This window comes from Hakea prostrata, chromosome 6, assembly GCF_041222555.1.
Source record: "Hakea prostrata isolate BN-2017 chromosome 6, UWA_Hpros_2, whole genome shotgun sequence".
NCBI lineage: Eukaryota > Viridiplantae > Streptophyta > Magnoliopsida > Proteales > Proteaceae > Hakea > Hakea prostrata.
This window is the reverse complement of record NC_142605.1, coordinates 33,601,336-33,625,009: the sequence shown is the minus strand read 5'-3', so window position 1 is coordinate 33,625,009 and position 23,674 is coordinate 33,601,336. Positions and strand designations below refer to the sequence as shown.

Here is a 23,674-nt window from a genome sequence, read left to right as displayed (position 1 = left end):
ATCAGGTCAACAAATTTAACACTAGTAAGGATGAATGAGACAAACCACCTTCCCCTTCTTCTTCACTGCCACCTACCTGAAGCTCTTCATCGTCTGAAAGCACCACCTCTGAGTGGTGGTTTTGCTGCGGGAATGATATGTGGAGGTCACCCCCCTCCCTCTACATCTTCTCCTCAGGGAAGCCATCGCCAGGAACAGGAAGTGAAAGCCTCAGATACTAATTAGACTCACAGGGAGGAAAAACTTTCTAGTCAAACCTTAGAGTCGAACAAATCGAACTCAATTGTGGGAGTTCACTTGGATCGCAACCCATCCTTTTCAGCCGTTGGATCTTTAACACACCAGGTCGTACAGTTCCTTAGTCAGTGGCAGAAATACGGTTTTCTTTTTTCTTGACTTCTCTTACAACCCTCAGATGAGAATAATACATCCGTTTCGAAATCACACGCCACCATCGAATCATCATGGAAACCGAAACGCACAAGTCACGCCGACAGCTAAAGACTCACACGCCGGTCAATAAGTGAGTTCCTCACACTAATTCCTCCGTAAGCATTTCCCTACGGCAACCAAATCACATATCTCCATACAGAATCTTTCTCATCTCCATACATACACGTGTCCGATGAAATCCTGCTATTCTGTCCCCCCAAGCAAGATAAAGCCAAATTTAAATTTACAAAATTAAAAAAATAAAAACAAATAAACAAAACCCCTCGCAGTCCTCACCGGTCGGCAAAGGGTTTCCTTGAGACTTTACCGTGATAATCTCTCTCTCTCTCTCTCTCTCTCTCTCTTCTCTTTTTGTTTCTCGTCTCCACCGCCGATGGAAGACGAAGAGGAAAACGAATTCCACACAAAATCACAGTCGTCGTCGGAAAACCAAGACCAACGACAGTCGTCGCCACCGCCGCCGTCGCCTTCGCCGTCTCCGTCTTCCCAGCCGGTAACAGTAGCGGCGGTGGGGCCGCCGACTCATCACTCTCTAACCCTGGCCCTACCGATACAGCAACCTAGGGCACCCGGCACCGGCGGTGGCCGTGAAGATTGCTGGAGCGAAGGTGCCACATCGACGCTAATCGATGCCTGGGGTGAACGTTACATCGAGCTCAGCCGAGGAAACTTGAAGCAGAAACACTGGAAAGAGGTCGCCGACGTCGTCACAAGCCGCGAAGACTACACGAAGGCACCCAAGACTGATATCCAGTGCAAGAATCGGATCGACACTTTGAAGAAGAAGTACAAGATCGAGAAAGCTAAGATCTCTTCTGGTGTACCTACCAAATGGGTTTTCTTTGATCGCATTGAGGAGCTGATCGGCCCAGTTTCCAAGAAGAACGGAGACAACGATGATGACCACAAGAACAACAATAGGCATGGCCATCCATCTGCGCCTCTACCGAAGATCCCCGCCGTCAGGAGCGCCAGATCGTCAAGGCAGAATTTTCGGGTTAAGCAGCGAGATTCGAGTAACTCCGGCGAGGGGGATTCGTCAGATAGTTTTACACCGCGGACGACGAACGTGAACGGAAAGAGATGGCGTTTCGAGAAGAAACCGCCGCCGCCACCACCACCACCTGTTCAGAGCAGGAAGGTTGGTGGCGAATCGGATTCTCCGATGAAGGAGCTGAGTCGGGCAATTGTTAATTTTGGCGAGGTGTACGAGAAGGTGGAGAGGTCGAAATTGGAACAGGTGATGGAGATGGAAAGGCAGAGAATGGAATTGACAAGGGATTTGGAACTTCAGCGGATGCATTTCTTCATGAAGACCCAGATCGAGCTTTCGCAGCTCAATCATAGCAGAAGAGCTGTCGTCGGTAATGGCCGCCATAACAGTAACAATGGCAGCTGAGTTCGATCTACTCGGTCTCTAATTCTATGTATTTCTTAGACCCGTTAACCCATTTTAGATTTTAGATTATGCATGGTACTGAATTCAAGGTCTTTAATTTTTTTTTTTTTTTTTTTTTCTCTAAATTATATGACTCCACCTCCAAGTGGTCGTTCCCATAGTTCTCTGAGGCTTTCCCAACTCTGATGTCAGGATTGATCTCACTAGAAGCCTAGAACCAGATCTCCTTCAGAGTTCCTTGTGATATTCTAAACCCCTGTTTAAGGATTGGTTTTTATTTTTTATGCAATTCGGATTCGGATGTCAAATTCTAAACTTTGAACTACAAGCAATTTAAGAGACAAAGCTCCACAACGCAAGCTTGACTTTAGAAAGGATCAAATTTGGAATCAAATGCCCAGGGAATATTGTAAAATTGTAATGCTAAGAAAAGAGAAATGCGTGAAACAGTACAATAATGATTATAGCATGCTCTTGCCAGCAGATTTATTCACAATGCCACAGACCATCAAAGAGCGTATTCCAAAGAAACCTCTACAGGTATAGCCTAAAGACCCATACAGCTCATCAGTTGAAATGACTGCTTACCCAAAAAAAAAAAAAAAAAAAAAAGAGAGTTGAGATGAACACCCAAACCATATGATAAAGTATTCCGAACTTGAGGTCAAATTATAAACATGAAATTGCTATAAGATTTGACCAGAGAGGTTATCACTAGGGTCATTGATTCTCTGAAGCACAAGCATGTAATAATCATTACCCAACATGACTTATTTTGACATATTTAAATTCTTAACTTTTGACTGTGGTTATATCTTGCTTTCCAATTTTCAAAGATGTGAATGCAAGTATGCGTTTACCAACAAAAAAAAAAAAAAAAAAGAAGAATGCAAGCATGCAACGCAAAATGAAACTGATGATCAGCCAGAATGATAAGTAAACTGGTGATGCAACCATGTGGGACAATAAATACAAAACTTCCTTTTTAGAAGTTCACAAACTTTACTGGAAAGGAAATAAGAATAAGAAGCATAAACCTAGTTAAGAGCCAGACAATCCAGTTCTCGTACTTCCTGCTCTAAGAATTACAAACCCATCAGCTTCAGCACGTTTTTTTTTTTTTTTTTTTTTTAATGCCAAAAGCTGTTAATACAACTCGAAAAGAAAAACATAACATCACATGTCATTTTCATTTTCTTTTTAACCCTCTTTACGGTTTGGTGAAGTCGGAAATAAAAAATTTGGTGAAGAATATGCCGAAAGATCACCCAATGGTTCATCATGTCCTCCTCAAAAGATAACCCAAAAGAATGCCCACCAAACCAACAATCACAACATATAAGAGTGGGATACCACCGCTGTTCTTGCTACCTTGACGCCTCAAGAGTTCCTGCACAAGAGAACCACTGAATGATGAGCACATCACAGACACTCAAGATATAAAGAAATACATAAAGATTAACATTTATTTAATCAAATGAAACACTAAAGCAATTTTCCTTTTTTTTTTTTTTTTTTTTTTTTTTTTTTTTGGTTTGGGGGGGGGGGGGGGTGCAATTCTGTCCTGTTTCCCCATAAGCTAACATTCTGCCCATCAGCAGATAAGTAACATCATGGCAAATATTAGATTCACATCATAAGAAAATTCTCCCAGCCACCCCTTTAAGCTGTTGACAGTTGACAAACCATACACAACAAACAACAACCAACCACTAACCACTAAAAACATAAGGCATGCTCTCAAGCAATATTCGCCACATATCAGCCACATATCAGCCATATATCAGGTTTGTTTCAAATGGGAGGTAAGTGCATGTGCAGTGGAGCACGGATAAATCTACTCGGCCGAGCATCACAAACAATACATTCTCAAACAAGCACTGCATAATTATTTAAGTCACATTCTCCCTAATCAACTAAGTGAAATAATGCTCTTCTCTTAATTTCTCCAAACAGGAACACGATTCTCTATCCAACCAACAAGAAGTGTGCAATAATAATCCAACAAGGTGAAATTTTATTCTCTTCATAACACCAAAACAGTAAACAGCTGCCATCAACTCTTATCAATAGGTCAATGTATCACAAATTTCCCTTCGGCTAACTCTATATTCCATTTTCTGATCTCCGATTTGTAACATTTGCTCAAAGCAAAAAAAGGGGAGAATAAATTTTCAACAGTCACTGTGCCAAATATACCATCATCAAGCCAATTGTGAATTTCTTTCAGCTGATATCCAGCTGCCACCTTCATACCAATTACGCCTATTTCTCCATTACAATGTTTAGCTTTCAAGAGAGAATTCCTGGCAATTTCTCCTTTCCATAAACATTTACAGAGACCACGCCCAGCGTAGTCACTTGAAAATCTAACGAACAGAAAGAATGGAATTTCCCCTCCCCTCCTTCCACTCCAGTCACCCTCAATATGCCACTTACAACCCATTCTCTACACAGAACTGACTGCTTAGAGATGGTACTCGTAGCACTGGCAGGACACTGCTCAGGAGTCAATTCAAAAGTCAAGCAGCAGATCTAAGAAACATGGTATCATTTTGGCACCTTGTCAAGGAGCAAATGCAGACCTAAGAATCATGGTACCATAACCAAAGGCATATATTTTGGTCCATTAGGTTTTTAATGTGGCTACTGTAAAACTAGAAAGAAGGGTTAAAACTAGGCCACAATAGAAAACAGAAAATCTTCTTGTCAACCTTAGATTAGCCAGAAAACAGTGCAAGGTAGTGCTTTCAGTCTAAGGATATAACAAAATATCCTGCCAACCCTAAAAAGCCATGGACCTGATTCCCTTTCACATCAATTCCCAAATGGAATTGCTTTTATTCCAAGGAAGTGCCCCTGCATCACACATAAGTCTTAAGGCCCCATTTGGAACAGCTTATTGGTCTTTTAGGCATCTGGGCATCTAAAAGCCAGATTCGAGCCTCTCTTCTTCAGCTCTCAGGGTTTAAGCATGGTTCCTTTCCTATCACCTACTTCGGTCTTCCCCTCATTCCTAGTAGGCTCACTACTCGCTATCATTGTCTCCCTATGCTTGACCACATTCGTAAGAAGCTTCAACTTTGGAAAGGCAAGCTTCTCTCCTTTGCCGGTAGAGTGGTGCTCATTCGCTCTATCCTTCAATCCTCCTAACTCTATTGGTGTGGAATCTTTTCTATCCCGAAGTCCACCATCCATGCCATGGAGTCCCTGTTCTCTACCTTCCTCGCTTCATCCACTCTGTCTATTGGTCGACCATTTGTCGCCCAACTTCTGAAGGTGGCCTTGGTATTCATCGGATCTCTGATGTTAACTTGGCCTCCTTCTCAAGCTTATTTGAAAATTTGCCTCTAAGCATGACTCCATATGGGTTTCCTAGGTCTACTCCTTCCTTCTCCATTCATACTCCCTCTGAACGGTCCCCATGCCCTCCACCCCTTCTTGGATCTGGAGGAAGATTCCCTTGCTTTGTCCCCATGCTCTCTCTGCTATCTCTACTTCATTCTCCTCTATCTCCTCCACTTCCTTTTGGCTAGACCTGTGGCATCCGTTGGATATTCTTTTTTCTCTTTTTGGCCCCCGAACAAAATCTTTGATACCCACATCTCCAAAAGCACCCTCATGTCTGCCTTCATTTCCAATGGCTCTTGGACCCCTGTTCCCCTCCCCATTCTCACACAGGTTTGGGATTCCCTTCCCACCATTTCGGGCTCCCCCAGTGACACTATCATTTGGCTACCATCCCCTACCAAAACCTTTTCCACCTCTTCAGCCTGGAACCTCCTCCCTGCCCACGACCATAAGGCCCCTGGCCTCCCATGGTTTGGTTTAAAAGACACATCCCAGTCACTCCCTTACCCTTTGGAGGGCCCTCAACCATGCCCTCCCCACCCAATCCTTCCTTATTGGCCATCAGATCCCTGTTAACCCAAACTAAATCCTTTGTTGGAATGGTTTGGAGCACCTTGATCACCATTTTCTTTTCTTGCCGTTTTTCCAGATCTAATTTGGAAAAGGCCCATTCCTTCATTTGGCCCCGTTCGAGGCAATCATTTAGCTTTGCTAGTGAGTGGTCTTGGATTCTGAGAAACTTCCCAGGTTCTACTATTTGTGATCGGGTTGGTAAGCTCATGTTCTATGCCTCTGTCCATCATCTTTGGTGGGAGCGTAACCTTTGGAGATGGATTTCCAAATCTCGCTCGAAAGATATGATTAGGAATGCCATCTATTTTGATGTTTCTTCTAGACTTGTTGCCTCTCCCCATCCCGTGATTGATGATACACTAAGGAACAGGCTTATTGTTGTATCTTGCGGCCTTGACCTTTCTCTTTGGTCTTCCTACTAAAAACCGTCCTTGTTTGTTATTATTTATTCATCCAAAAATATATTAAAAAAAAAAAAAACAAGATTCTAGGGTGAAGAAAGCAAGTTCAACAAAGATATTTGTAGTCTTGGAATAATTAATGACTCCAGGCAAGACAACAATGCTTGGCGGCAAGGGAATAAAGATATTCAACTGACAACTAAGTATCAAACAACTTCCTTGCTTCTAAGAACGTGGCTTTTGAAATCCCACAGAAGACGTAATCCACCAAAAAAAGGGGCTGAACTCTTATTAAGTATTTATAGGAAGGATAAAGCCAGCTCCATAGCCTCCCCCCCCCCAAAAAAAAAAAAAAAAAAAAAAAAACCATAACCCCACCCCACCGAGGTTATTTCAGTCCATATCATTGTTGTCTACCGCTTGGAGGGATGGCTCAATGGCAACAATTAACTTAGCCAAAACAAGGAACCATGCTGCAATTACTAGCAGCAACCATAAGAGGACATATCTCCCGAGTATAAAAATATCGACACTTCTCCAAAATAACAAAACCCAAGACTTCCCCAAGCAAAGTTTTTTTATTAACCTGTTGGAGTCAAAATAACTTCACCAAATTAGAATCCCAATACAATGTCAATCAAGTAGTTAATGAAACAAATGACAAGTTCTTATCTGCTGCATCTACATAATGTTCCACAACAGAAAGATCTACATATACACAACACAAACACCCCAAGAAAGGAGCCAAAAAAATTTTATAGCATGAACAAGCAATATACTAGATGACACAAAGAGAAAAGCTAACCAAAGAAGCAAAAGACATTCAATTAGCAACAAATCATGAAAAAAGATACATGTAAAGTTTATACAATGACCAAAATATGTAAGCTTCTAAGCATATAAAAACATTTATTCAATCATTTCAAGCAACACCAATGATGATCGATATATGATAGATAACTTCAAATCATGAACCTATAATATGAAAAAGATCAGCATGCAAATTTCCTCACCAGTTCCTGCCGAAGTTTGTTATTATGTTGAATTGCTGAATTTTTCTCCTCAGTCAACTTTGAAAGCAAAGCCTTTGCCTGTAAACACATTACATATATGGTAATAGACTTGAATGCAATAGGTAACTTTGACAAGCATTTCAGAGAAGAGAAGTGGGGAAATCTCTGGAGATAACAAATATTGGAAAGAATAATGTGGAGAAGTGGCGTTCCCACTAACAGTGCACTCCTTGGAAGAGTGATGAATAATTCCTACTCTTATAATAGTTAAACATTGGCCTTCAAGATGCATGAGTGAGGGGAGGAAATAGAAAAGGTAAACATGCACTTTTCACAATGAAGCACAAGCTAACAATAACAACTCACTGATTCGAAGAAGCAAAATCCCCCTCTCCACTAAATAGTGACCTTATATACTACTTTAAAGTTATTTGTCTTCTCCAAAATTATTTTATATATTGAAACGTCAAGTAGATTATCAAGCTAAAACTCATATGATGAATGCAACTTGAAGCATTGATAACTTGAAAGATTTATCCATTTTTCCCACTTATTTGTTTTTCTATTTTTGTCTCTCCAACTCTCCCTCTCCCTACTTCATTCCAACACCCACCACCCCCTTCTCTCCTTCCTTTCCTCTTCTCACAAACACTTACTTTTTCTTCTCCATTATAAAACAAAAGAAATGCTATAGTTGGTGGCGAAGCCAAAGTAAGTACTTTTCTCAAAACATGTTGGCATGTAAAAGTTCATAATTAGATGAAGCACTTCATCAATTACATGTGCTTGTGACGGATATCCATTTGAAAGCAGTTGGAATCCTACATTGCTTGAAATTAGATTCCAAGTCTTATGCAGAACAACTGTTGAATTCCCCTAAAACAGGCACACAAAAATCTGAGAAAGGCGATGCCCATGTGCAACAAGACCTTGTTATCTAAAAATACTCCTGAAGCAGAAAATTTTCAAGAGTATAGATGCTCAATAACTTGATTTAGGTTTTTGCGTTTGGCAGGGGGTTGGATGCAGAGAAGTGGAATGGACACGGAATAAGAAAAACTCACATCTGAAGCTCTGTCTTGAGACTCAGCATATCCTCTTGAAACCTGAGTTTGGGGATCCACTTGTGCTCTAGAAACCTGAGACCACAATTATAAGACAGGTAATGAACATCTTTCAGTTAATTCCTTTGAGGTCTAGTTAGTTCTTCCACCAAACCTTGAGGTCAGTCTATCTACACCTAATTTATTAAAGACTAAATACGAGTAAAGGGCAACAACTTACAGCGCTGAATTCAGGAGCATTTGCATTTCCATTGTCTGATACAGAGGCTCTAGGTGAAGAGCCTTCCTCAGATCCTTCAGGAACAGGCGATGGTGGTTGAGGAGGAGAAACATAAATAACTCTTAATTTGCTCTCCTCGACTTGGTTACCTGACTCTTTGTTGAACTAAATAACCCAAAAAAAAAGAAATTAAGTTGTCAACCTTACACCATCATTCCCACCAACCGAATACACAGAAGATTATGCGCATGTAGTTCTTACCATTTCGGGTGAAATGTCCTTTGCAGTAGTTCCAGGGCTAGCGACTACGCTCTGAAGGAGAAACTTGTCCTTACATTGCATGTCAGGGGGAGCCTCACGTTGTGCTTGCATCGTAACTGATCATCAAAACAATAGCTTTTTCTAAGAAAACTTCATCAGCAGCAGCAAATTTACAAAAGAGATAAGAAAAACTAGTAAGGTAATTTACCTATCACATCGCAAGAGGATCGAGGCAACACAACTCCTGTGTTTGGTCGAACACAATACTTCTTTGGATTCGTCGTCTTCACCTGCAAATGGTGACTTCAAATTTGAGAATCCATACAATACAATAAAAGAGAAGACATAAATTTCGAATCTCCAGTAGAAAAATTACAAATTTTCCATAAAAAATTTCGTCTCGTCACGTAATCCAGAAAAATACGGTAGAAAAAACAAAAAAAAATAACATAAATTGAGGAGATGACAAAAATGGGGGAACAAACAGGGTTACCTTGAAAGCAACATAGTTGTCCGTCTTGTTTGATAACTGTAGTGAACATGAGATCTGCTTTTTCAGTTCAACTTTTCAATAAGAAAAAAGAACAAAAACAGAGGCAATTAGAAACTTCAAACCCTACCGGAAAACCAGATCCAAAAAGCACCCAAACAAAACCGGAGAAGAAGAAGGGGGGAGGAGAAAACGATAACGAAACACAAGAAAAGACAAGCGAAGCTTACAGGCGAACTTAAGCTCTTGAGGTTCAATGCTGAGAAGCTCTCCCGTAGCCATATCGATTTAGCGTTGGGAAAAGAAAGAAAAACAGAAAATATATCAATCAACACCGCTTTGCCGACGTTTAAACAGAGAGGAAGAGATCTCGAACAAGAGAAACTGGTTTCTCGGCGTCGAAAAGCAGAAAATTTTCTGCGAAACTAAAGATTCAAGAAAGTGGGTAAAGGATCTGGAATGTGGAGACTGTCTCTTCTTTTAATTTTGTTCATTTCTTCGCTTCTTCCACCAAAATGTTCTTGCCCTGGTTTCTGGATTTTATTTTTCTTTTTTTCTTTTTCTTTTTCTTCTCCCCCAAAATCGACTAGTACGGTGTAATTAAAGCAGAAACATCGCTACTGCGACGTTGTGACTTGTGAGATTCTATCGTATTTTCTATCCAAAAAGAAATAAAAATTAAAAAAAATTAGAGAAAAAAAATTATTTTATGTTAAATAATTAAGAGGGTTTGATTCCGTGGAACTGATGACTCTCAAAGGAGAAATCTCTGTCTTTGGAACGGGATCTTATCCTAAACGAGCTAAATATCAGATGGTTATAAAATATTTGACCGGTTTGACTTTTAAATCCTTGTCAGTTAGAAGAGGGGCTGTTGTTAGGCATTAGGCAGGCCACCAAACAGTCGTGGGTGGGTCCCATGGAATTATTTATACATGCTTACTCGTCACACGTGCTTACCATAAATGAGCATCAAGTAAGGGCGTTTCCGTCATTTATACTCATATTTTTTATGCACTCCAAAATAGGGATTTTTATCACCTCCAGGATTGGCATCCTCCAGTTTCATCATGTTGACCATTAGATGATGAACACCTGTCTTATTCTAATTCGATGGTTGTAAAACCTTAACCATTTCACCCTAAAGTATTTCTTTCCTCCCTCCATCTTTTCCCTTTTTTACTCCGGCAACACCACCGTTATTATGGATATGGAAATTGGAGGGAAAAAACTCAGTAGACGAAGTAAAGGCGAGAGCTTCTCCGTTTCCAAGATCTGGCTCTCGTCAAAAAGAGTAAAATTCCTGCTTCTTCAAGATCTTGTATGATAGGCATTCCTTCTTCTTCTCTTAATGGTGGCTTGCTGTTGCCAGAAAGAACTCTAGATCCATGAAGGGTCATTGTGATCTGTATTTTCTTGATTTATTCACTCAATTCATTTTTTGATTGAGCATTTTTTTCACTCGAGGGATCCAAATGGGTAGCAGTTATGTTTCTCTGCATAAATACTCTTCAAAGTGAAATACCATAAAGGAGATTGCCTATATGCTAACACGTTTGATGGGTCTTTGTTCTTCCATTGTTAATCTTTATGAGCTCAGAAAAGTAGCAGGGGTTGCAGAGGATTCATTTTATATAATGAATTTTTGAAAAAAAATTGCCCAAATATTTCTTCTTCTTCTTCTTTTACCTTTCTATTTCTCCTGCAACAAACAAGTCTCCAAAAAAAACAAGCTTCGAACACCAGAAGAACACCAGAAACCGAAACCGAAAACCGAAAACCGAACCCAGATCTGAGAAGAAGAAGAACAGAGATCTAAGAAGTAGATTTGAGACCGATCGCTTCACTTCAGTGATCGCTCGATTCCTCTCTCGCTTCGCTTCAGTGATCGCTCGATCCCTTGATTCGCTTCGCCGGCGATGAGTCGATGTTGCCTGAGGTGAAGAGGGAGAGCCAGCCGAAACAAGAGAAAGAAAAAAAATAAAGGATAAACTGGTTAAGTTGGAATAATCGTAACCATACGATTATAATGAAATACGTGTTGAAGATCTAATGGCTAACCGGAGGAACTGGAACCTGACACGAACTGGAGCGATAAAAATCCCCAAAATAAAGCCCTTAAAGCATTGACACCCTACTTTATATTTAAAAATTACAAAAATCCCAAAATTGAATTTTCATGCATATATTTGTCCATTTTGTCATTGAAAACATCTCAGATGTTGTTTATTATAGGGATATTTTTGAAAATAAACAGTAATTTAATTGTTTTTAAGTATTAAATTTGATAAATATATCCAATAAAAATTCAATTATAGGTCTCTGTGTTTTTTAAACATAAAGTGAGGTGTCAGTGCTTTAATGCCTCCATTTTAGAGTGCCAGTGCAATTTACTTAATTATTTATAATTGTTATTACACTTCCGGTCTGACCTGGACCCATTTGGTTTATCAATTTAAGGCCTTGCAGTATTTTAAAATATTAAGATAATTAGGTTTCATAATCTACGGCCTTCTTTTTTTTTTTTGGATAAAATACAAACTAGGGCATGTGTAGGTTTCTACTTGGTCTAGGTTATCATTCTATAATTAATCAACTCAGCTTAAAGCTAATAATTAGATTATAAAGATGGTACCTTTTTTTTTGACACCTTTGTCTAAGGTAAAAGGTTCTTGGCTGAGTTGGCTCTTCTCATCTCTTAATATTTATTTATACGTTTTTGTAAGACCCATCTATACAAAATTGGACGTTAGTGAATAACGGAAGATTCCATTAGGCTGCGTTTGTTTGCAAAGGTGGGGTGGGAAAAAAGGAGTGGAAAAAAAAACATGTGGGTCCTATGTATAGTGGGGTGAGGGAGAAGAAAAGGGAAGGAAAGAGTTTTGTGGAAAAGTGATGAGGGTGGGTCCCACTTTTTATTTTTCCCAACTTTTTCACAAAGTTCCACCAAATATGTGAGGTTTTAAAATGGCATGGGGTGGGAAAGTTGGGCTGCCACTTTCCCACCCCAAACAACCAAACAAATTAGCATTTTGGAATTTAAGTGAAAAGTAAAAAATCTACACAATTTTCAAGAATTTTCCCACCCCTTTTTTCCCACCCACCTTTATTCCAACAAACAAACGTAGCCTTAAGCAATATAGAGAAAAATAAATCTACGCCAACAAAAAACAATGATATCTTTTTTTATAAGGAAGATATCTTGCCTACTTTTTTCTTTGTTAGTACAAGTAATGTCCCTACGAGAAAGTTAAAGAATCTGGGAAATAATAGTCTTCTTTTCTGAAAAAAATTTGGATCATTCATGCGATTACGAATCCAGAAAGCTATAAGTAACATTAGATATTACTTGTGCCTTTCAATGTACCATTGTCAACATAATGTAGCTACTGCTTCATCTTTTTCCCCTTGTTGAAGAAACTTTGGGCAAATCCCACTTTGTCAAAAATAAAACACTTCACCTGAAGGCTTTTCATGAGGCCGTTACAAACTTACAATTGGTGACATTTCTTTTTTTCAGAAAGAGTGCCCCTATTCCCCCATTTCACTTTGTTCTTTTGGTAGTGAATCTTTAATTCATGCTTTGTCTGATTGTATCCATTTAAGGGACTGTTGGAGAGTCTTTCCACTTAGAATAGACCATTCGGAGTTCAAAAGTCTCTAAGATTCAGCAATTAAAGACTGTTCAAATGGAATCAAATGGCCTATGTTTACAGAGCATGGGACAAGTAGTCCAAAAAAGAGAGTCATGGTGTTGTTTTATGGGGTCAAACTGAAAGTTTCATTGCTGCACAAATGAAGCATTGCTGAGGACTTTCAGCCATGGTAGTAGAGCTCAAAACCTTGAGAGATGAGATGATCCTTGCGAGATTCTTAAATGTACTGAAGTTGGTACCCTTCTCAAACTGCTATACAGGCTTCACAAACTCAATGGTACCCTCTAGACTGGATGGTTTCAAACTTAATCAGAAAAATATATAAGACACTTCTTTCTCTTTCCTATTTTTTAAGTTTATTAGTAGAGATATCAAGTACCTTGAAGGCAAGATTCAACCCCAGATGGTGGTGGACCCTCTAATCCAAGATATCCATTATTTAATGGATAACTTCACACATTGTATCTCTACCTTTATTCCTAGGAGTTTTAATGTAATTATAGATCTCTTAGTCAGGAAAGTCCTTTTGGTTTTAGGCCCGAAAGATTGGCCGTCTTCCACTGCGTGTTTGGTGGAATTATGTTCGTCCCACCCCTTGCCCTCGTTGAATAAGATTGTTGTTTACCAAAAAAAAAAAAAAAGTTAATTAGCAAAGATTTCAATGTCGTTGCAGGCTATTTGGCCAAAGGAGCCAAGCAACTTTCCCTGAGCCGTCATTGGTGGCATCTCCCACCACTATGTTTCATTGACATGTCTTTATGTTTCACCACCTTCGGGCGAGTTAGGACTTAGGATGGATTGCTTAATCTGATCCTTTATTCAGTTTTTATTTATTTTTTATTTTTTTAGAATCAACATCTCATTGAAAAAGTAGCCAAATGAGTGACTAAACACAGGTGTATCCAAGGTCCAACGTGTCGATCTGTATCGCCGTGTTGGTGCCTGGCGACACGGCCGATACGACGATACATATCGACATGTCGGGCAACTTATCGTTTACTCACCTAATTCTTTCTCTCTTCATCTTCTCCACAAGTCCACATAGAGCTTAAAATTGGGCACTAGTAGAAGACATCTTCACATGCAGTTCCTAATGATCAAGATGCAACTCCACTACTCGAAAGATATGAGGTTGGAATGGGTTGGTATTGTTCTTATATGGATTTCTTTCTTGCCTTGCTAATGAAGCGCTGAACTGAAGCCCTTTTTCTGCCCAGTTTCATAGCCGCTCAAGTCATCACCCACATTCTGCCATTGCCCCTACTCGTCTTCTTCTTCTTTCTTCGAAGTTCCAAGCTCACTAGAACCCTTTAAAAGTTAAAACCCCCTTAGCTGCTGCGCAACCGACTCAAATCTTCACTCTCCGTCTCTCTCTGTTATTCCCTGGCTTGCAAATCGTTGTGCATCAACAAAATCCTTGGTTCTCTGAAGACCGTGTTTCTCCTCAATCAATGTTTCTCGAATCACAGTGCTTACTCTAGAGATGAGTTCATGTTTCTCCTCAAAATCTATTGCTAATCATGCCAATCCATCTACGGCCAATGTCATCTTCATTAATGGCAATCTTCATGAGTAACACTCTTTCCTTTCAGCTCTGCAACAGTGATCTTATGGGTTCGGGAGACAGGAGACGGGAGGGAGAGGGGGAGAGGAAACAACCACCGCAGCCAGAGGAATGGTGGATCGCTCGACTATTCGATCGTCGGCGATACGTCGCCGAGAATCGGCGATATATCGTCGACTTTGGGTAAAGTCGGTGTCGTTGAGGGGTTTCGTGTCGCCCCCCAGCGACTCAGTGATTTTTCACCCCATATATCGCCGACACAAGGTACCATGGGTGTATCTGCCACTTAGTGAAAATAGGCCATTCGGTAGGACTCTCAACATTGAATGTCTTCCTTGATAGGAGTTCCACTATAGTATCGGATTGCCTGGAATATGCTGAATTCTACACTCAATAAATTGTGATCTTAGGAATTGAATATCCTAAATGATAGACAAAATGAAAGGGAGGGGGGAGTGAATGATCCTTTGTATGAAACACATCAATTAGTTGATTACAGTGACTCTACCCAAATATAGTCAACCCCTTCTCCAACTGCCTCTGGAAGTCCGGCTCTTAATGCCTACGCCTCGGCCTCCATTGCCCATGAACACAAGACAAGTATAAATTTGGACAATGTAGGCATACCGTTCAACACCTGATTAATTATACCCAATCCTTTATTCAGTTGAGAGAGAAAAAAAAAGGGTTGTTCACATAATAATATATTTTATTACAAAATTTGATGTTTAGTTTGGTAAGACTTACGAACCTGCATCTTTCTTTTTTCCATCTTACTTGGTAAGAATTATACTTTCTCTTTTTTTTTCTTCTTTTTTTAATTATTATTGACTTAACAAAAACTCTTGTTTTCCATGAGAGGGGGAAATTAACTATTTACACATACATAACTTTATCCCTACCACCAAGAATATTCAAATTTGGCCAACTGAACCACCCTTTAGGATTAGATAAAAGCATTTCTTGATATTTTAACAAAAGATTCGATTGTATTATTGCATTTAAGCATATAACATCGTTTCTGCACCTTCTGTCTGGTGAAGTTCTGTGGAAACTCTGTTGTTGCCTTTGGAATAATTTGTACTACTATTTCTCGACAGGCATATTTCTATCGCAATATACATATCCCATTCATATTTTGTAGTCATATATGCTCCCACTGCGATTGAATTTTGTCTCCACAGAGCCCAACCTACAAGGAAACACATACCTTTGGCTAGGCTCTAAAGGTTTTACCATCTCAGACAAGATGTATGTATCATAACTCAAATTTCAATAAAAACAAAGAAATCCAATATTTGAAACCAAAACGATACTGTACCATTTGTATCTGCATTACAAAACAATTACCGTAAACACGACACAAAAGATACAAAAAACAATCTAAACTGTATGAAAACGATATAAATAACATACAAATTTAAATTTCAAAATTCAAATTCAACACCCTTATTCCTAAGGCTCACTAACCACTGAGACTATTCTAATTTTGGCCCTTATGAATCGGGTAGCAGTCTCTTGACCCAGATTTTGAATTGAATTTCCCACAAACAAGAACGACTTTAACACCAATACAAAGCAAACAATCACTTGCTACACCCACAGGATAGTTTATCATACAACACGAGAATGAATATCAACAAACAAGAAAATTGATCCAGTTTTGAAGCAACAGTTGACATGGATCGATCGAATATGAAAACCATATCCCAATTCAAAATCATTTCCGATGGTAAATTAAGCTATTATCCACTTTCACTGGTTTGGCAATTCCATTACAGACAATAGCCAGAGTCCTGAAACCTGGACTTTCGAGTTGAACTGCCTGCATGTCCACACCTAGTCGCATATATTTGCAATTCTTCCAAATTAGTTCCCGTAACTCCATGTTGAATCATTGCAGTCCCCATATCTAATAGCCCTGTGTTAGCATCTTAAAATAAGAAAAATCCCAACCCCTTGCAAAGAGATGGGTAATGGCAAGAGAGAAAGCCAATTGAACATGGTCACAATTAATTATGCTCGTGTGATGTGGAGGGTTTCATCGGTCTCCTATACCATACACATCAGATGATACAAAAACAGATGATAAGCAACTGAAGGCGCAAGGAAGAGTTGCTTTCCATTTGGAAAAAAATTGCCCCGCAACCCTCTAATAGTGGATACAGAAATAACATTTTCCTGCAGAACTAATATCACAATAAGGTTTACCAAGTCGATAGAAACCCTTGCTCCTAAACGTTTTATTTACCCAAATGAAAATTTAATTGTATTCATCCTCAATCCCAGTAGTCCATCACAACAACCTTAAAGCTCAAGTAAGCAGCTTGCATAAATGTGGATCTTAAGATCTGCAGCCAAATGAGCTCTAAAAGACAGTGATGCAAGCAAATGATCATAGAATCGAAGTACAGGCCAAGGGAACATGCCTGTGGTTTCTTGACGAATATTTTCGAACAGACCAAAAAGACATTATCAATGCAAACAAAATTCAACTGGCACCATGGGGCAAACACTGACTACCATAAGGCCCGCACACATTGACTACTATAACGCCCACATATTCTTCTGATCATATGAATTATAGGTGCATACACCAACAAGGCACCAGTAAAAAACTTCAAAAGACCTATTAGGCTGAAACGTTACGTCCCCATCTAAACCAGGGGCACATTCAATATCGCATGCAAATGCAAAGACAAGCAGGGAAAAAGAAAAATAATATTAAATAATAAATGGATGCCCAAACAACCTGGAAAACCACAGAACCGCCCCCCCCTCCCCACCCCAAGCAAAATACTCCAGCTATGACAGGGTGAGGATCATATATTACCTTAAAAAGTTGCGACACAACCCAATATCTCCCTCAGCAGCAGCAACAGTAACAGTCAAGCAAACGTTTCATAAAACTACGAGTAAATGATAGCCCACATACACCCAACAAAAGATGCTCTGAAAACAATGTTCATGTTCAGAGATAATGCGTAAAAATAGATTTAGCACAACAGAAAACTAAAACAGCATGTTAAGAAAAGTTGCAACGATAACGTATACCTACCTGAAACTCTCTGCTCTCTTAAATATCGATGTACAAGGAGATGGTAAAGATTCAATACAGCTGTCAGATAGCAAAAAAGAGTTTCACCCATGATGAGGTTTTCAGTTAACACTACAAAAGTGCACACTAAAAGGTGATAGAAAATGTCTACCTCATTTGGTTTGAAAAGATGTCATTTATCTACATTAGCCACCCTATCGGCGGACTGGACTTCTTGAAGATCTCCTGTAGGAACGCCTTGGAGGTGAACGTGATCTGCTCCTACCCCGAACCCTTTCTCTTGGCATATCAACACTCCCATTTCTGTCACGGTGTCCGTCTCTACCCACATCTCTTCCATTCCGGTAACTACTGTGCTTCCAGTCCCCTCTCCCCCCTTCTCGGCTTCCCCTCCCATTCCTTTCCCGAGATCTTTCCCGATCTCTGTATCGATCTTGTTCCCTGTCTCGTTCTCGATCATGGGATATCTCTCTCTCCCCCGAAACACTTCTTCGACCTCTGCTGTCACTGTCTTTTTCTCTCAGCTTTTTCCGTTCCTCCGCTTCTTTCTCCTTTGCTAGTCTTTCCTCTTCCCTTGCTTTCTCCTTGGCTTCCTGTAGATTATTCTGTTACTTTACCACACAAAATAGGATAAAGCAACCAAACTCAATACATAGGAACTAATAAGAAAGAAGTTCACCTTATACTCATCAATGAAGTCCCGAACCATGCCATAACCAATATGCTGCTTGCCTGTCACATGAGATTGTGTCCTCTCTGCAGCGTCATTGGCTACAAGGAACGAACCACATATCTCACACAGTGCCATCTTTTTCTCTTGTGTAAGCATCAAGGCTTTATCATTCTGTGGTTGTTGTGTCAAGTTTGACTTCTCAACATTCAGGATTTCGACCTGAAAAGGGGCCCAGAAATTGAAAACAATAAATAAATAAGAACACTTTGCCAAGATGGAAAAAGAAATAGCAGATATTCGTAGGCATTATTGTAGCACCTTCCTCATGAGTGCCTCAGCTTCATCCACCTTGCCTGATTCACCAAGTGTCTCCACTTGCTCCAACAGATTCTTAATCTTCTCTTCCAGCACAGATAACTGCTCTGACTTCTCACTTGGGATTGGAGCAGAGGGAGTAACTTCAACCTCCTGAGCTAGGCGCTCCCGACCACGCCTAACTTTTCTATCCAAGTCTAAGACCTAAAATAACACGGTATTGCGTGATTAAACAACTATTTTTCTAGAAGCATGTTTTTGACTCATCAACACAGCTAGAAACAAGTGTAAAGAGAAGAATAGACCCACCAGTTTCTCACAAAATTGAGCAAGTTCAGCCTCAAACTTGGGCACATAAGAGTCATGCCGGGGTGACTTCTCAAAACTAAAACCACCAGAGAATCAAATTAATAAAAACCACATTGATGGAAGAATATTATATCCAGCCATTACATCAGAAGTTAACTCAAAACGGGTCCACCTACACTGCAAAATGAAAACCGGAGGAGAAAAAGAAAATGACAAAATAAAGGTGGACCATCTTGTTACCAATAATCACAATAGAAACTTCCATTAGACTCTGTTGCGAATAAAAAGCTCAAACCTCATACCAGGGCTTTTCTTCAGTCTTCAAAATAAACCAGGTTGATGTAATCAAAAGAGAAAATAAGGAGAAAAAAATTGTATAGTTGAAAGTTTAGCTCATGTAATTTGAGCATTCATGTCCATTAGTTAGAAGTAGCACAATCTCAATTGTACCAAATGACGAAGCAAAACAAGCCAATTATGCAAAATTATACCAGGCCCAACAAGCAAGCGCGCATGCACATGACAATAGAGTTTCTCCATAAATGTCACAGTTAAAAGTTTGGAATGAGAAAAAGAAGAAAAAGGGGGGGTAAAGATCTGTTAAATATTAGCATACAGAGCAGCCTTAGATTAGAAAAAATATGGAATTATCTCTGATTGTTTTTGTGCACCTTCAGATTAGATATATTTAATGCAAGATGTAGCCCTGTTCCACACTTTAAATTCGGCAAGAGATACATTCACATGTCGATGGCAGAATGCTAGAATTGTTACTCAAATTGCTGATTACAGAATTACACTTATCGAACTCCAAAGAGATAATTTTAAATTAAATTGTGGAGTTCGGTAATTACACTTATCGAACTCCAAAGGGATGTTTAAAATTAAGAAAGATACTATGATTTTACAATCTCTAGTTCAGACATTAATTTTAAATCAGAAAAGAAAATCTCTTTTTATTTCTCCACCCATTTCTCTCTTCTTCTTTTTTTCCTTAAGGAGAGAGGGAAGACACCAATTGAAGTGGCAAAAGATAATAGGCCTAAGTAGATTAGACAAAGAGTCACAAGAGTAAAGCACTCCCTATATTATGGTCCTACTCCAAGTTGGGTTAACCCTTATTGGATCACTTGTGGGCAATTCTGGAAATAAATTGAAGTTCATAAGAGTAGAAATTTAGTATTTTGATAGAATCAACTATAAAAGAAGAAAGCAAGGGAACAAAGTATAACATGTTTATGGGATGAGTACCTTGGAAGTGGAACATTTAAGGCAAGAAACAAAGTAATAAACAGAATAACATAAGAAAACTTGAGGGTTTGCGTAAAGTAACATTAGTTGTCCTAATTAACAATTTCAGGGACCTGTCTTCTCCAAAGATTGGAAAAGGATAGAAAATCAAGAATTTTAAAATTGGAAGAAACAAGCTGTTCCCATCCATTACACGTTGCCCAATCTAAGTACTACTTCAGAAAGAGATTTTAATTGAACCCCTCTTGATTTCTAACAGCATCCAACCAGAACAGCAAGAAATAAGATCAGCAAAATTTCCGCAACCAGAAGCAGACGTACGAGTATGATCTGGTGTATTCACTACTTGAGAACTCACAGATCCAGAAACATTTCGGTCAAGGGGCATGCAAGTTGCTTTGCCCAATGCTCAGGATAGTTTTATTCCCAAATGAAAGCGAGAGATGGAAGAGAATTCGCGAGTCCAATGCCCAACTCTTACAGTCGGGATATTATCCAGGAAAGGAGGATAAGAATAATATCTAGAATCTCAAACAGAAAAGAATAACAGTATGATAGCAGGAAAAGGAAGAAATTTATAGGAAACCAAATAGCAGGGTCTAAGAAGAGAGAGGACTGCTACCACAATAACAGTTGCAACTAGTGCCACCGGTTCAGTATCTCATTTGATTCCTCAAATATGCGTTACCCTATTTATTACAATCAACACAAACAAAATACTCTTCAACAGAAATAGAAACCTAACCAAAATCCCTTAAGTATTCATCCAACTTCCTAAAATAAAGAGAATAAGATAAACTAAATTACATCCTCTATACTCAATCAATGCCAGACAGACCACAAGACCAGACACCTTGTTTAGGACCAGTTCTTGGCTTAGGCCCCAAAAAGGATTGCTCTGGTCCAACCTAGCCAAGCAACTACATCATATTCTGATCATGAAAAACTAAGCCAGATAGAGCTCATGTTAGAAATATTATTGGTTAATTCCGCGAAAGGCAGATACTGAAGAGGAAATAATTTTATTGGTATAATGCCTTCAGATTTTATATATAGCCGACACCGGTATATATACATATATATCTTAACAAAACAAAAAGAAATCTTTACCAGGTACAATGAGTTCATACAACCATAGATACTACATGTTGATGTCCTATACACCTTCAAATCTAAATGGGATCACCATTTGGTCTCACAAATGACTTTGTTTTTCTCAAAAACTGTGTTAACCCTCAAGACTCGCCATTGGCCTTTATTACCTGATCTGTTTATCCTTGAAAGAGGACTTTGCGGTCTTGAGGATAAACAACCTCTCAAAAGATTAAACACAAAGCAAAATGGCTATAAAAGACATCCACTATGCAGCTAAAGGAAGAGGGCATAATGTTCTCCCAAAAAGAATGCTAAGGAAAATAATTTCCAATGTGTTTCTCTTATACACTAATAGAACAGGAGATTTTGAATAAAGTCTGATCCTTTTCTTTTTTCTTTATTGCTAAATATAAGTGTTACATCACCTAACCAGAAAACAAAGAAAATGACCCAAGACCTAGTGAATAATAAGCCCCATGAATCCACTTTTGAAGGGGCATTAATTCTCCCTTCCATTCTGTGATCTCACCCAAAAACTTAATATCAGTTACCTCAAAGGAAAAACCTGCAACAGCCAGAACTCCAAAGGTCTTATTTAGCATAGCATGCAACGCCAGTAACTCATACAATGTCCAATCCTACACCACATTTATAAAGCATGTAACTTACTCCAAGGACTTATACCAAAATCAACAAAAATTCATGCTAATTTGTTAAGAATTTGACGAGTTATAACGTGGGATGCATTAAAGGAGTAATTCCCGGAAGAGAGAGAGAGAGAGAGGGGAAAAAACACGGAGAGGTTCATCACCGAGTACATTAACACACATGGGTGCACATTCCAGAACATATACCACAGAAAGCAACGATATAGAATATCTTAGTTACCTCTCTTTCAGCTTCTGATCGTGAATTCTAGGGCACGGTCCTGGTGCATAACCAATTAAATAATTAAAAACTGATAAAAATTTCAAATTCCAGACAAGGGAATTAGATTTTTACAATTCTCCAGAGAGCAGAAATTGTTACAACGTACCGAGATCACTCCGAGTGTTGACAAACAAGTCATGAGGGCAAAACCGAACCATATAGAATCCACAAACCTCTTTATCGTCCCAACGGATCTCCCTATAACTCTTTCTCTCCTCTTCAGTCAGATTACGGGCTACGAACGCCAGAAATAACAATTAAAACAGCAAATAGTAGATCAATTGCAGATAAATGAGGGGGGGGGATTTTTGAAGGTCGTGACAACATCAAAACTCGAGACGGTACCTGCTCCCATAAGTTCATCCAATAAAGCTCTCTGTGCATCCATTGCCAACTCCACAATCAGAACGGAGTTCACAACGGTTCCCTGCTAACAGTAGAGATAGTGCAACGGATTCGAACCCCCAAACCCTAATTTCAGAAGGATTAAAATGAATAAAAACCGACAATTGAGAGATAATAAAACACGAAGATGCAGGCGGGCTATAAACCAAAAGACGATAGGAAGGTTTTCCTTAGGGTTAGACGAGAAAATATGATATCCAGAACGAAATCCAAAATGACTTAGCCAATTTATTATCAATTCCAAAAGAGGGCCTCTTTCTCTATCTCTAGTCTCTAGCCTCTAGGGGTATAAAAAGTTAAACCCTCGGTACTCCAGGGGTGTTGTTGTCATCATTCAAGGTGCATTTGTTTGCAAAGGTGGGGTGGAAAAAATAAGTGAAAAAAAGAAATATCTGAGCCCCATGTGTAGTGGGGTGAGGGTAAAGGTGTCAATTACGTACCGAAATCGTTTAAACGTACCAAACCGCGCTGTCTAAAATTGCACCTTACCATACTGTTCAAAATTTGGTATGGTGCGTACCGAAACCGAATTTCTTCGGTACGGTTCCGGTTTTAAGTACTCATACCATCGATATGTACTGAAACCATAATAAATTAGTACCGTACCAAATTAAGGGATGTGAATTGTAATTTACATTAAAACACTTTATCTTTACCCTAACCCTAATTTCATATTTTAGTTTTTTGTTTCATCATTCACTCCTTAAATTTACTTGTTTATCTCTATTGATTAGATTTACTTGTTTGATCTCTATTAATATCAAATTCTATCGATTGGTCGATCACAATTTCATTATGATCTTAAAGAACTAATAATAAAAGTGGCATAAGTTCATACATACCAAAACTATATCACACTAAATACCGTCTTTAAACCGTTTTCTTGCACCAATTTAATACCGAAACCGTACCAAACCATACCGTACAACACGGTACGCTTTTGGTTTTCAATATTCAAAGTTGGTATTGAATCGAAACCGGATCGAATTACTGAAACTGTATTGATTGACACCCCTAGGTGAGAGAGAAGGAAATGATTTTGTAGAAAAGTGATAATGGTGGGTCCCACTTTTTACTTTTTCACAAAGTCCCACAAAATTTTTGAGGTTTTGAAAAGGTTTGAGGTGAGAAAGTTGGGTTCCTTAATTATATGAAACTTGTCTCTCTTTTTTTCCACCCCAAACAACCAAATA

The 23,674-nt window shown here is 39.1% G+C and overlaps 3 protein-coding genes across 6 annotated transcripts; 1 reads left to right on the top strand and 2 right to left on the bottom strand.

Annotated features, from left to right (window-relative positions):
* Positions 1-679: 679 nt before the first annotated feature.
* LOC149013472 (trihelix transcription factor ENAP2-like) lies at positions 680-1,935 on the top strand. The gene has a single exon (XM_089158280.1). The coding sequence runs from the start codon at positions 827-829 to the stop codon at positions 1,850-1,852; it is 1,026 nt and encodes a 341-aa protein (XP_089014406.1). The 5' UTR covers positions 680-826; the 3' UTR covers positions 1,853-1,935.
* Positions 1,936-2,761: 826 nt separating this feature from the next.
* On the bottom strand, positions 2,762-9,844 carry LOC149013471 (vesicle-associated protein 1-2-like). Its single transcript, XM_089158281.1, has 8 exons — positions 9,456-9,844; positions 9,229-9,299; positions 8,944-9,025; positions 8,736-8,851; positions 8,475-8,639; positions 8,255-8,329; positions 7,191-7,268; positions 2,762-3,242 (listed from the first exon to the last, which is right to left on the bottom strand). The coding sequence occupies exons 1-8, from the start codon at positions 9,505-9,507 to the stop codon at positions 3,132-3,134; spliced, it is 750 nt and encodes a 249-aa protein (XP_089014407.1). The 5' UTR covers positions 9,508-9,844; the 3' UTR covers positions 2,762-3,131.
* Positions 9,845-14,694: 4,850 nt separating this feature from the next.
* On the bottom strand, positions 14,695-22,704 carry LOC149013470 (LUC7 N terminus domain-containing protein). Of its 4 annotated transcripts, XM_089158725.1 has the most exons (10): positions 22,422-22,704; positions 22,183-22,311; positions 22,035-22,074; positions 18,801-18,876; positions 18,495-18,695; positions 18,183-18,395; positions 17,655-18,096; positions 17,504-17,563; positions 17,279-17,397; positions 14,695-16,366 (listed from the first exon to the last, which is right to left on the bottom strand). In XM_089158725.1, the coding sequence occupies exons 1-7, from the start codon at positions 22,462-22,464 to the stop codon at positions 17,698-17,700; spliced, it is 1,101 nt and encodes a 366-aa protein (XP_089014851.1). In that variant the 5' UTR covers positions 22,465-22,704; the 3' UTR covers positions 14,695-16,366; positions 17,279-17,397; positions 17,504-17,563; positions 17,655-17,697. The 4 variants fall into 4 exon arrangements, with proteins under 4 accessions (XP_089014851.1, XP_089014850.1, XP_089014849.1 ...); XM_089158724.1 differs by having other exon boundaries at positions 17,504-18,096; XM_089158723.1 differs by having other exon boundaries at positions 17,279-17,563.
* Between the last annotated feature and the right edge of the window lie 970 nt (positions 22,705-23,674).

Bases quoted from the DNA above. Each gene is read 5' to 3' on its own strand.
- LOC149013472 (XM_089158280.1), top strand. From the start codon at position 827: ATGGAAGACGAAGAGGAAAACGAATTCCACACAAAATCACAGTCGTCG.
- LOC149013471 (XM_089158281.1), bottom strand. From the start codon at position 9,507: ATGGCTACGGGAGAGCTTCTCAGCATTGAACCTCAAGAGCTTAAGTTC. The intron at 9,026-9,228 runs GTAACCCTGTTT...CACCATTTGCAG, and splicing joins ACAACTATGTTGCTTTCAAG to GTGAAGACGACGAATCCAAA. The intron at 8,640-8,735 runs GTAAGAACTACA...TGGGTTATTTAG, and splicing joins AGGACATTTCACCCGAAATG to TTCAACAAAGAGTCAGGTAA.
- LOC149013470 (XM_089158722.1), bottom strand. From the start codon at position 22,464: ATGGATGCACAGAGAGCTTTATTGGATGAACTTATGGGAGCAG. The intron at 22,312-22,421 runs GTACCGTCTCGA...TGGCGTTCGTAG, and splicing joins GGATGAACTTATGGGAGCAG to CCCGTAATCTGACTGAAGAG. The intron at 22,075-22,182 runs GTACGTTGTAAC...GTTATGCACCAG, and splicing joins CAACACTCGGAGTGATCTCG to GACCGTGCCCTAGAATTCAC.